At 38.9% G+C, this 13,431-nt stretch overlaps 1 protein-coding gene across 4 annotated transcripts in view; it reads left to right on the forward strand.

Annotated features, from left to right (window-relative positions):
- RAPGEF2 (Rap guanine nucleotide exchange factor 2) overlaps nucleotides 1-13,431 on the forward strand; it is a 244,697-nt gene that overhangs the window by 206,564 nt on the left and 24,702 nt on the right. For all 4 annotated transcript variants that reach the window (XM_054989494.1, XM_054989497.1, XM_054989495.1 and 1 more), the window contains 5 exons: nucleotides 2,644-2,751; nucleotides 2,847-3,050; nucleotides 3,199-3,307; nucleotides 7,751-7,997; nucleotides 11,912-12,069. In XM_054989494.1, coding sequence (XP_054845469.1) covers nucleotides 2,644-2,751; nucleotides 2,847-3,050; nucleotides 3,199-3,307; nucleotides 7,751-7,997; nucleotides 11,912-12,069 — 826 coding nt within the window. The remainder of the gene's footprint in view (nucleotides 1-2,643; nucleotides 2,752-2,846; nucleotides 3,051-3,198; nucleotides 3,308-7,750; nucleotides 7,998-11,911; nucleotides 12,070-13,431) is intronic.

The raw sequence follows: 13,431 nt of genomic DNA on the forward strand, positions 1-13,431 counted from the left end.
AAGTATTCACCAGTCTCATCCAAAATTGAAAGTGAATTTTAAAACTGTGGAGTAGTTTGATAGTTGTTGCCGTCTGTTATTTGCAGCGTCTTTCATAGCTTGTGGCCATCCGGAGAGAAGAGCAAGATACAAGGGGGCTTCTTTCCTGTGCCATGGAAATGTATAATCTCCCTTTCAAGAGTCCATCCCACCACCTTCCTTGGGACTATTATGTTCTTCCTTTTCCAAGAGGAAGAAATTATTATGTCTCGTTCCCTTTAGGTGTGAAATTCCAGTGTGCTGTTGAGATGCTAAACCTGTTGTTCATGTTCAGCGGGAGCCAACTGCATCTGTAAACACTGAAGTGCACTGTGCCTGATGCTTTGTGGCTCATCCCTTGCCCCCCTTGTTTCTGCACGCTGCACGTTCTGGGGTGAAGGGCATTTATCTACTGCCCCACACAATATTTCCCCAAGAGTTTGTTTCCTTGTGGCCTCATATACCTAATATTTTTCAATTTAAAGTATGTTGAGGATACTGTACATATTCTGTTGCTAAATATTTAGTGTACCGCTGGTTTAGAGAAGCCTGTGAAGTGAGACTTCGCTGTCCCCATTCCTACTGCAGCCTGTACAGCCCCCTGAAATTCTGCTCCCAGGGAGTTGAGGCAGTGTGGAGGAAAAGTGTGGGTGGGTTTCTGTGAGAGGGAAAAATGGACAGGGACTAATGTTTGATGTCAATGTTATGACCAATATGCTGGTAGACCAGCAAAGTAGCACCTAACCCCTTATTAGTGTAAACCTTGAATTAAAATCTGTGCACAGGACACTTCAGGGTTCCATAATGCTGAACTAGTACGGAATTTGGTTCCCCTGGGAACTTTGAGGCCCTGAAGACAGGCTTGCACGTGTGTTCCTAAAGCCTGGTGTGAAAGATTCACGTTTACAGGGTCACAGTGGGGTTTGCATTGGTTGGGGAGCAGAAACCCGTGTTCGCATAGCTCATTGTTCTGTCTTCCCCTTGCTGCCTGTATCAAAATCAGTCATACACAATAAGCAAACCAATGGTTAACTTGCATCATGTATACAAACAGTAACCAATTTGATGATTTACTTGGTGCAGGATCTTTTTCTTTTTTAGCAGTTAGTACAAAGCAAATTATTAAATAGCTTTGGAAAATTTGTTTGCATTCTATTCTCATTTTTCTTTGTTGTAGCTTAAAAAATTATGATACATTTTCAGTATACTGTTTTCTATCTTGTTGGAATATGCTGACTTAAGAAGCTTCAGTTAGTGGCAGCTCTGTGAATTCATGCCATTACTTCCAGCAGAACAGGGATCTTTCTTCAAAGTTCTGAGTCTAACAGAATGCACTATAAAAAGTTCTCTTCGTGGCAGAGTCTATTTGTGGATTCTTTAAACTCAGATCATTCTTAGAAATTACTGCAGTAAACCAATTGGCACTTTGGAAATGCCTAGAAATGGTAGATTTGTTTATTAAAATCTATGTAAAGCATTCTTAATGAATAGTGGCTAGTGTTAGAGTCAGTTTTATGACATAGCAGGAGTCAATTTCCCTTCTGAAGATGTGCAAATCTGACATGGCCTACAGTCCTTTTTTTAAAGAATAAAAGATATTCCCAGTTTAGATTGTGCTTGCCATGTTGGTGCGCTCTTTGCTAGATTGGCATTTATTATAACTAGAATATTATTTATTTGGTGGTGGCAGAGAGTGCCATCAAGTCATAGATTGGTAACCCTTGCTGAGGTTTTCATGGCAAGAGACTAACAGAGGTGATTTGCCATTACCTGCCTCTGCAACCCTGGTCTTCATTGGAGGTCTTCCATCCAATTACTAACAAAGGCCAACTCTGCTTAGCTTCTGAGATTTGACAAGATTGGGCTTGCCTGGGCTATTGGTGTCAGGGCTATTTACTTGATATTCTAAATTATATAAAAGGAAAAAAAGACTGGTCGTAAAAAAAATAAATTTCAAAAGTGTGAATGAACTTTAGAATAAAAGAAGTGGACTAAAGCAACGTTGGACCTTGCCGTGAAATGAGTTGTACAAGAAGCAACAATGAAGTTACCAGCTCTTGGTCTAAATTTGTTGATCTGCTTGTTGATTGAGATTTATTGCTTTTTTAAAATGGTTCATTCCTGTTTTCCCCCTCCTCCCAGTTCTGCACCATATGCTTCCTTTTTGCTTTCCATAGCAATCTAAATTTGTAATCATACAGCATCCCACCATCCCTTCTCCTTGCATAGGTACTTATAAAAAGAAAAGCTCCCAATAAACTGAAATTTAAAAAAGAATTTTAAAATCACGAATTTTTAGCAGAGCTAATTTCCCTACTATTACTAGAAGTCATTTTCTTCACTCTTAAAAAGGTCTGGTGGTTCTTTGAAGTTGGTAGTCGATTGCATTGCAAACGATTGTGAAATAGGATGTTAAGAAATTTTAAATAATGAATAAAGTGCAAAGTTCTGATGCAGCTAGAGAAGAAAAATACAATTTTCCCCCCAAGAAGCTGCCATTTCCAAACTTCAGATCCTATTTTTTTAATCATCAACACATGATCAATTTGTTCAAAGCTAAAATATAAATTGGTTGAAAATAACTGTTAAAATGTATGACGCATAATTTTATATTGCTTCCTTCAGGTAACACGGGTAGTATTGTTGTGGGTGAACAATCACTTCAATGATTTTGAGGGAGATCCTGCAATGACTCGTTTTCTGGAAGAATTCGAGAACAACTTGGAAAGAGAGGTAGGAATTACATACAAGAAAGGAGATATGTGATGCTGCATTGGGGTGAATTTGCCCACATCCCTAATGGCTATGGTTTTTATTTTCTTCTGCAGAAAATGGGTGGACATCTGAGGCTGTTAAATATTGCATGTGCTGCTAAAGCTAAACGAAGATTGATAACGTTAACAAAGCCATCTCGGGAAGCCCCTTTGCCTTTCATCTTGTTGGGAGGATCAGAAAAGGGGTTTGGAATCTTTGTTGACAGTGTAGATTCAGGTAGCAAAGCCACTGAAGCAGGCTTGAAACGTGGTGATCAGGTATGCCGTTTATATTTTGGCAGCATGTTCTTGAAATGTCAATGACTGTTCTGAAAAGTATAGGAAAAGAAATAATGTCATTTTGTCTTGGACTCTGAGTCATTATGAATTACTCATGTTTAAATCCCCACCCCCACCCCCTTTCTAGATATTGGAAGTGAATGGCCAAAACTTTGAAAACATTCAACTGTCAAAAGCCATGGAAATTCTTCGAAATAATACACATTTATCTATCACTGTGAAAACCAATTTATTTGGTAAGTTTTAAGGCATGCTTTCAGTTTGATTTTTATTCTAATACAGTGGCTTTCAAACTCTTTTTTTACAGTGCAATCCTATGCAGAGTTACTCGATTCAAAGCCTATTGATTTCAGTAGGGCTTATATTGGTGTTAACTGTGCATATGTTTTCACAGTTAGACATATGGGCTGTTTATAAGTTTGTCTTCGATTCCATCTGTAGAAGGCTAGTGAAAGTGAACAAAAGGCTGCCTAAAAGGTAGCTTGGTCATCATAATTAATCTTGTTCTGAAATGCTTAGTCATTGGGGAGTGTTGGGCTTGTTGTTGAGTATGCTTTCAGTTTTATGCAGGGCAAAACTACATCCCAATATGACTATCTACTGTTGCATCCTAATGGTGGCTGTATCCAGTAATACACCTCTATAAAATTCAGACAAATCAATGTGGAAAGCATTCCTGGAGAGTGGGAAGTGTGATATTTCTAATAGATGCTATTTTAATCTTTCCATGCCATAAGGAAAAATGCACAAACATGCTGTTAATATTTTACAATAAAAGACAAATATAAAATGATCAGAACAAGAAGTTGAAGGAATTTGCTTAAATATTCGCAACAGACATTCTTTATCACAAAAATAGTTTTACTGGCTCTTGTCAATATACAATACAATCCTGGGAATAAACCTGTCTAAATAGACCAAGGTAGGATTCTGAGTAGACCTCCTTAGGATTGCTTTCATATTTTACTTTCCCGTCTTTGGTAGTGGTGCTTTCTGGATGTGATAAAGGATCCATGTAAAAACTGGTAATGAAATATGCTTGAAACTCATATTTGATTTTTGCCAACCCAGTCATTTATCGTCTTTCAACTAGACATGGACATGAATCGAAATACGAATCAAATTTCGTGGCGAATTGGGCCAGTTTGTGTTTTGCAAAACACCAGTTTTCACGAAATTCATGATTTTGGGGGGCTGATTCGTTCAATTTGTGAATGATTCTTGATGCCATACAGGCTGGTACTGATCTGTTGATTCCCTAGTCAACATAGGCCCGGAATGTCTGCAGACCTTTTGTTGCCATTGGAAACCCCAACCTTAGCCCACATAACCTTGATAGGCAGCTCTCCCCTAGGCAACTGAGGAGATGGGCCTTCTGTAGCCATGGGAACACCAATCTCATCCCTCCAAACCCTGTTGGGCTGGACTGTTTGCCAACCAGAGAGCTCCTGTTCTGCTCTATGTGAGCATTTCTTATATAAGGCACAGCTCTCTGCCTCGTGCTTTTCTGTTCTAGTAGACAGAGGGAGAAGGAGGACCTGTTGCTGGGATTTGGAGTGAGAGAGTGGAATTGGGAGCTTTTGGCTGGTTTTGCTGCTGCTTTAAAAGAGACTGAAAAGCCTCTTTCTTATTTTCAGCTCTTGACCTTGCTGGAAAGGTCATTGAGTGAGGGTGCCTTCTTTCCTCCACTCCACCCAATCCCAGTCTCAGGGCATTGCCTGGCTCTGGGGCCTAGCTTGACTGAGGCCTACCTTTTTTTCCTTTAATTTTCTTTGCTTATATTCTTATTTAGAGCATTTGTTCTTGCTGGCTTGTTAGGTGAGGGTGGGTGGAAGAGAGCCTGCTGAAGTCTCCCTGTGAGCTTGGCATCTCTGGGTATGAAAGGGGCCATTGAAGTGCCTGGGTTCTAACGAATCACGAAACTAATGAATTGTTTCACGAAACAGGACAATTTCGTGAAAGTTCATGATTCGTGGAATGCAACGGAACACGAAACGCTTGTTTCATTTTTTCCCCATTTCGTGCCCATCTCTACTTTCAGCACTAAATACTCCTGTTGATTAATTTGGTTGGTTGTTCCTCGAAGTTAGATTTATTTCTATCCATCATGAACTCCTTTGGGAGAGTTAACAAATCAACTTTGTAAAGTATGTAAAAGAAGTATTTGCTCTTTAAGCTCTCTTTTATTAAACTATTTATGTGTGATGTCACGGGTTTAGTACCCACATTGAGGAGGTAGTTCTGAGAAAATGCTATCCATTATGAAGCCCTGGAGAGCCAAGTATGACTATACTAAGTTAAATGGAGCATTGAACTGGTTCAGTTGAAGATGAATCCTTGCAAAGTAATAAAAATTCTTCATGATTAATTAATTTAAAATGCAAATGATCTGTTCTGCAGATTTTTATAGATTAAGGCCACAATGAACTGTTATGATGATGAAAACTGACTTCCTATATAAAATAATTATGTAAGGACACATATTTACATAGTAAATACAACCAAGGCACATTTGCTCTATGCAAAATGGAATTATTTTAAGCAAGTAGTAAATGCTAGATGTAGAAAGACATTAAACTTGTTGGTGAAAGCTCATTCTTATAGACCTTAGTAGCTTGCAGCTGTGCTCTTATTTATTTAAAATATTAGTAAACCCAACTTTCTCCTGACAAAGCGGGATTGTAATTTCATTTACAGTCTCACCCAAAAAACTCAGAAGCCCCCCTCCCCCCTCTTCCAGGAGACTGTTCCACAATGAACGCACCCCCGAGTATATGTCCTTTGTCCTAGTACAGTATTATAAAGTTTGACTTAGTAAGAGGAAACATACTACCATTTCTCATTTCAAATCATATACTTAAAGATGTCCTTAAACATCTTGTGTAACTCCTTTACTCATTAAATGCTTGAAGGGTAACCTTGCTGTACAATGATGTCTTGTGGCACCTTAAAACAGGCCCTTGAATAGTCAGCTGATCATCTGTAACATTAAGAATTCCCTCCTCCAGGAAGCAGGAAACCCTAGTTTTGATATAATTGAGTTCATTTTAGGCCACAAATGATCAGCACAGTGTGAGCATAGAGACTCAAACATTTCTGTAAACTATTTCATTTTATGAACTAACTTGCAAGACCTGAAAGACCATCCCATCAGTTTTCATAGACCTGATGCAACTAATGAAATAGACTTTTTCTATAGTAAATGGGCTGGCCTTCAAAGTTCCCCAAGACTCTTTATTAACTATACAAGATTCAACTCTTTCCATTTCATTCTGGCCATCTGCTTCTTCTGCAATAATTGTTCTTTATTTGTTCTCTAGTTCCATTTAATTCTAGTTTAACATAACTAGTTGAGTCATGACCATTTAGCATGAGATGCAACCAATGCTCCATTGTATAGGCATAGAAGAGGCTGGTGAGATAAAGTGGTGGTAGCAGGAATGAATGCTTGAAATGCGAATATTCTCCATCGCTTGCTCAGACATTATGGCCAAGACATGATTTGACTTTTTGAAACGAGTTTGCTTCTTTCTTCAGATTCCCTTCTGATGTTTCTCAGTCTACAAATAGATGAGTTATCTGTGCCAGCTGAGTAGGGCTCAGCTAGATATGAGTCTAAGAGATCTTCCAAGCATTTTGAAAATGGAAATAATAGCTACACAGGGCCTCTGATCAGAGGAGTTGTCTACAAAGAGGAATTTTTTAGTATGCCTTGCGCAGCTTCACTGGTTGAAACCAGCCCCTCCTCACACTGATATATTTAATGTCAGTCATTTTCACCCTTCCAGGGATGGTTTCCAGGGAGTACTGGTGGTTCTATTTAGTGGGATCATATAAGGGCAGAAGGGTTACATGATTTCACCCCCAGGGTGCTGTCTGCAGTGTTGTGTGGCTGCTATTTCCACAAAAAATAAAATAATTATTTAACAAACTCTGGGAGAATCTGATCAGGAATCGCTTAGTGTTACGTCTAGCTTAGCCCTGTGGTAACCATTATCCACAGTAAATCTCCCACATGAACTGGAAAGTACACTTTGGTGGATTTCTGATTCCAGTTTGAAGGTGTATGGTGACCAGCGGTCAACCTAGTTGATATGCAGCACTTTAAGAATATTTATCTACAGGAGACTGCTGTTGCCAAGGGGGAAAGAGTGTTCCAGTCAGGGCTGAGGGAAACCTGCTGCTCAGCCCTGCCCTCCTCTGTGCCTACAGCTCTGAAGTACTCTTCCACAGTCCATGTTACATGACATTTTGGGTGCTGTTTATTATATGGTAGAGTCGTTTTAAGTGTTGTTTTTTTTTACTGGAACCAGGCTTAGGTCCTGCTTTGCAGAAGGAAGGCAGGGTGAAAACAAACAAACAAACAAACAAATGTTGAATGGCATAAAGATTTCCAAAATCTCCTCTGTATCAGATACAGATAAATGTCAAAAACAACAGCCGTAGTGTGATGACAACATGGCTATCTGCATGTCTGTTTAAGATACCTAAGAATATGTCACGAGGACTTAGTTCAGTACTTAAGAATAAGATATATGAGGCAAAAAGTGTTTTATATTGGATGATGAATTTCTTTTCATCTTTTAAAAACAATCCATTTTGCTCCATAGCTTATCCAAAATGCATGTCTTTTGAGTTTATATGGCTATATGCTTTCCATCCTTTGCTTTGTTCTGCAGTATTCAAGGAACTCCTAACAAGGCTATCTGAGGAGAAAAGAAATGGTGCTCCTCATCTTCCTAAAATTGGTGATATTAAAAAAGCAAGCCGTTATTCCATCCCAGATCTTGCAGTTGATGTGGAACAGGTGATAGGATTGGAAAAGGTAACCAAGAAAAGCAAAGCCAACACTGTTGGAGGACGAAACAAGCTAAAGAAGATACTCGACAAAACTCGCATCAGTATCCTGCCTCAGAAACCTTACAAGTGAGTGTAGTGGTATAGCACTGTAGTGTGTTTTTCCTCTCAGACTCATACATGATACATTAGCTTAGATAGGTGACTAATGCTTTTGTCAGCTTTGACAGCTGAACATAAACAAAAAACACAAGAATAAACTTGGGGAGGAGGGAGGAGAGCTCAAGAATCCCTATGAAAGCAGCAGAATCCGAATGCAACACTTTACGCTTAATCCTCCTGACAAGAAAGAGGTTCCCTGGGTTAGTAGAAAAGCTGACCAGGGACTTTAAATCTTTCCTGTCTTGGATGGGGGTTTACATTCCCCTTGAAAAGCCAAGTTTGCAGCTTGGACGTGCTGCTCGACACAGCAGTCATCTTAGCAAGCCAAGTGGCTGCTGAGGTTCAGAGTGCTTTTGCCTAGCTTCAGCTGATCTGTCAGCTGTGCCCATCCCTGGTTCACTCAGACCTAGCCCCAGTGATCCATGTCTTAGTGACTTCTAGGCTGCACTCCTTGGAGGCTACACTTGAAGAGTGTTCAGAAGATACAGCTAGTGCAGAGTGATGCAGCTAGACTGATAGTGGCCAGCTACTGGGAAGTTGTAACCCCAATATTACAGCAAGTACTCTGGCTGCTGATCTGCTTCCAAGCCCAAATCAAGATGTTGGTTCTATCCATTAAATCCCTACATGGCTTGGGACCAAGGTATCTGAAGGACTTTCTTCTCCCATACATTTCTGCCCAGGAGTTACCCTCCTGACTGCCCCATCAATCAAAGTAACTCATTCAATGGGTACACAAGAGAGGGACTTTTTGGTAGAAACCTCATGGTTACGTAACAGTTTCTCCTAGGTGGTGCGCCTGGTCCCCTCACTCTTGATCTTTAGGAGGTAGCTGTACATATTGTTATCCTGGACAGCATTGAATTAGTTAATTTTATTCTGATTTTAAATTGTGGGTTTATGTGTTTTAATGTTTATTGTTTTATTTACGTTGTAAGCTGTCTTGAGGTAGCTAATAAATGTTTTAAATAAATAAACAATGAAAATCCCAAGTGGTATAAATGAAACAGAACAAAAACTGACGATCTGTTACAATTAACATCACTAATTTGTGTCATGAAATGGAAGTGGGCTGCTGAGAGAAACAGAGCCCTCTAACAACAGTTAATGACCCAAACATAGAACAAATCATTTCCAAAAATAGTGTAATGACACATTAAATTATAACAGTGATAAGAAACCCAAATTGGAAAGCACACATTCTTCATTGTACCAGTCGGGGATTGAGTAGCTGTAAGAAACCTTGGTGCCTACTTCTGGATTTCTTCAGGGGAACAGTCCAGTTGAGAATCATTGGTACAAGTTAGTGTGTTGGAACTCAGTCTGTTTGCACACTAGTACTCTGAACAACATGAAGAAAAATAAACATAAAGCAACAAAGTAGTCTGAATCTTAAAATGCTAGAGCATAGTGAACCGATTGTGATGGCACCTTGGAAATTCTGTCATAGTGCCTCTGTTGCAGATCTAGTTAAAGAACAGCACATTAGGATGAATGCATCACCACTTTTGTCTCCAAAAGACTTTTCGTATATAGCTACAGGTATATACACATACATACCTGCAGCCACATCAAAGCAATTGGAAGTGACTGTTAAGGCATACTTGGCAGTCTCTTCACACAGGAAGAGCAAACGAAAGCAAATATCCTGGGCTGGGGCATGCACAACAGAACAAACCTGTGATATACTCCCTTCTGGCTCTCACGGTGCTATGCCAAACCAGCTAGAAGGGATTGGAAACACGCTAGTCACTCTTACTGTACTATGACATTTAAAGGTTGCTTGCAGCTCTTGCTATAGGGCATCATAAGCAAAGGACTGAAACAGGCATTAAAGGGTGGGGGGACCTTGGGTGACACCTAAAATCACCCTGCATATTTGTGTCTGCTAGTAAAAACACTTTTAGGTTTACTTCAAAAATTGCAGCCAGTTAATTGTGTCACACACTGTGTTGTGTATTTTTAATCACTGATAATCATTGGTTGCTCTGTAGAAATTGTTATTAGGGCACAATACAGCTTTTATCCATCACAGCTTTACTTATTGCCTTTTAAGACACTCTTATTACTCAGCCGACTTGCATATGTCCCTCCATTTGGTATTGTTAACCATATAGATCACATAGAAACACTTTTGTCTTGGTTTTTTATGATTGATCTATGATTTCATACTACATTTCTCATTTTTCCACTCTATGTATTTTGCTGGGGGGTTTTTGCAGAGATTCTTTAGATAAGTAAGAGAAGAAAAGATAGTTACAGTCCTTCTAGAATTATTATAATATTAGAAAATTTAATTAACCTCCTCTCCATGGAAATGTTCAAGGCAATGTACAGTAATCAAAATAATAAAAACTTCAATTAAAAGTAGCATCAAAAGGATGGGTAAAAATATTTTGTCCCTATAGTCCAACTCAAAAAATTCTCCAGAAAAGAAACATCTTTGTTACATTTTCAAAGACTTAGCGGGATAGTGCCAATCTCAGAGAGCTTTATTGTGAATTTTAATGTAAATTATACGTTTTACTGCTGTAGCCCGCCCTGAGCCGGCTCACGAGGAGGGCAGGATAGAAGCCCAATAAACAAACAAACAAATAAATAAGCAAGCTCCACAATAATGGAGCAGTCACTGAAAAAGCCCTCCAAGGGGTACATCAACTCCTTCTCACCTCTTGTTGATTCCTGCAGGAAAGCACCATTCACGGATCTCGGAACCAGCGCATAGTGGTATGGGCAGCATGATCCTCATGGTTGTATAATTGCAATATATGTCCTCAAATCTCAGAGGTCCTAGTGGTTGCCTTGTTTTAAACACAGACCGTCACTTCAGTGTACAGTGCAGCAGAGACTGCTATAAAAAATTACAAAACTCCCATTAGGGATTTCCAAGTGCTTGAGATACTTACAAGAGAAATCTCTACAACTGTCCATCATTATTTATCTGTGCTGTTTTTTGTTTTCAATAGTATGCAGAATTGGTCTCTTTATTTCCTTAGAGGTATAGTAAATTCTGATAGTTTAGCAGCACATTATTGTTTAGCATCACAGTTTCATATGCTGAGAGAATTCCAACAGTTGGTTTTGTATAAATCATAAAAAGACAATACAGAGACTTGGGAGAGTAGAGGGTATTAGCACCTCTTTTTCTTATTGATCATGGAGCGATTTAAAATAAAAGCTAGCAAAGTCTTTATAGTACAAGTTTCTTATCTCAGATTTCACCTATAATTCTCATAATGTTTAATGCAATTATTTAAATAATACTTTTTGTGCAATGCACAGTAACATTATATAGTCATTTGTCAGAAATAAGATTGCTATACCTAACTGATACCTGCAGAAAGATACTGGAGGTTGCAATGGCCCTCATATCTATGTGCTATAAATAATGGTCAAAAGAAACCAAAAGCTCTGATTTTCTGTTGAGTATTCTAATGATTGGAGATTCTTGGCTTTGTGCTGGAAACACTGAGTAGCAGTTATTCCATAAACTTGTAATACACTGGGAAATACCTGAAATAAGATCTTGAACTTTGTTCACATTCTCAGTGCAGTAACTTGGAAAGTAACCTAGTACAATTACTCAATAACAAGCTGAATCTCTGTGGAAAGATGGCACAAATAGAAGAAATATATCAACATTTCTTTCCTGAAAAATTCTAACTACAAAATGATATTATAGACATACACATATTCCTGCATTTTCTGGCTGCATACATTTTTTTAGCTTTACAAGTCATCCATGTTTTAGTATGGTAACACTGATTCAGCTGTTACTTGTGAACATAGATTTAGTTAAAGCTTTGTGTTGGTAGCTATACTCGAACCAATCCATTGTGTTTCTTTCTTTCTACTCATCCCCATTTCTTCTGTATATACAGTGATATTGGAATTGGCCAGTCTCAGGATGACAGCATTGTAGGGCTGAGGCAGACCAAGCACATTCCTCCTGCTCTACCAGTAAGTGGAACGTTGTCTTCAAGCAATCCAGACTTACTGCAGTCACATCACCGCATCTTAGATTTCAACACTACCCCAGGTGAGCATCACATGTTCATTGTTGCCTTTAAGGCCCTATAGGATATTTTGTACTTAAGTACAAAATAGAAGGGCTTGAAAGCTACCAGCCTTTCGACTTGACTTCACTTGATTCTGCTTATCACTGAAGCTCTGTTTGAATCCCATGATCCCCAACTTGTATGTTGATCAAAAGGGGCCCCTCTTTTGCCAACAGAAAGAAGATAGGATCCAACTCAAGCACTTTTCATAAGTTTTGAATTACTTGTTTAAATTGTTGCTTCTCTTGGTGAGACAGTAGGATATTATCAGCCCCTCACTTCCATGCATTTTTCTTAAAAAAATAGAAACCTGAATGCATGTTCATCATTGTCAGCTGGCATGTACCAATGTACAGAATACAGTTAGAAGCAATCCTTTGATTTACTCTTGTACCAAGAATTCGCATCTTTGTTTAAAGCTCTTCTCACTTCCCTTAAGTACAGACTATATATATATATATATTTAACAATCTGCAATACTAAGCAGATTGTTAAGCTTTTCTAAGTCCATTGCAGCCAAGAGTGTAACTCAGCTCAGGACTGCATTTAAGAAGAGAGAGAGAGAGAGAGAGAGAGAGAGAGAGAGAGAGAGAGAGAGAGAGAGAGAGAGAGAGAGAGAGAGAGAGAGAGAGAGAGAGAGAGAGAGAGAGAGAAAGAAAGAAAGAAAGAAAGAAAGAAAGAAAGAAAGAAAGAAAGAAAGAAAGAAAGAAAAACCTGAAATAAATATGAGCAATCACTACTTGGCATACATGTATCACAGCCAGTGAGTAGCAAATAAAAATGCCATCATATCTGCTCAGATGTTGTACTTGTATAAATGCGCTCTTAGAATAACACTGGTTCACTGTGTTACATCCCAGGAAAGGAGAGATGGGTTTAGAGCTATTGATTAAGCTGAGAAAAGAAACTAAAGCTCAGTCTCAGCTTGTACCGTTTGGCTAAGCTGTCAAGTTGGACATTACTGGTTCCTTCTTAGCACTTTTTAAAAGTTCCATTTATTTGAATATTGGATCCAATTTAGAAAACAACTGATTTAAGTTTAGTTTAGTTTAGTTTATTCGGTGTTCAACCCGCCCTCCCCAGAAGTGGGCTCAGGACGGGGTACAACAGTCATAAAATATAATTGCATAGCAAATTCTACAATAAAATTCAGCAATTAAAATTATATATATACAAAAACTTGATATAGTTGGCTACACATTCCTGTCCCCAGCATACAAAGAGGAGGTAGACAGACACATGAGCTGTACTCGAATACTGAAGACCGGTGTGAGGCTCAATGATGGTCCTGACGCTGGCCTCAACCGAAAGCCTGGTAGAACATCTCTGTCTTGCAGGCCCGC

Source organism: Eublepharis macularius, chromosome 10 (genome assembly GCF_028583425.1).
Source record: "Eublepharis macularius isolate TG4126 chromosome 10, MPM_Emac_v1.0, whole genome shotgun sequence".
NCBI lineage: Eukaryota > Metazoa > Chordata > Lepidosauria > Squamata > Eublepharidae > Eublepharis > Eublepharis macularius.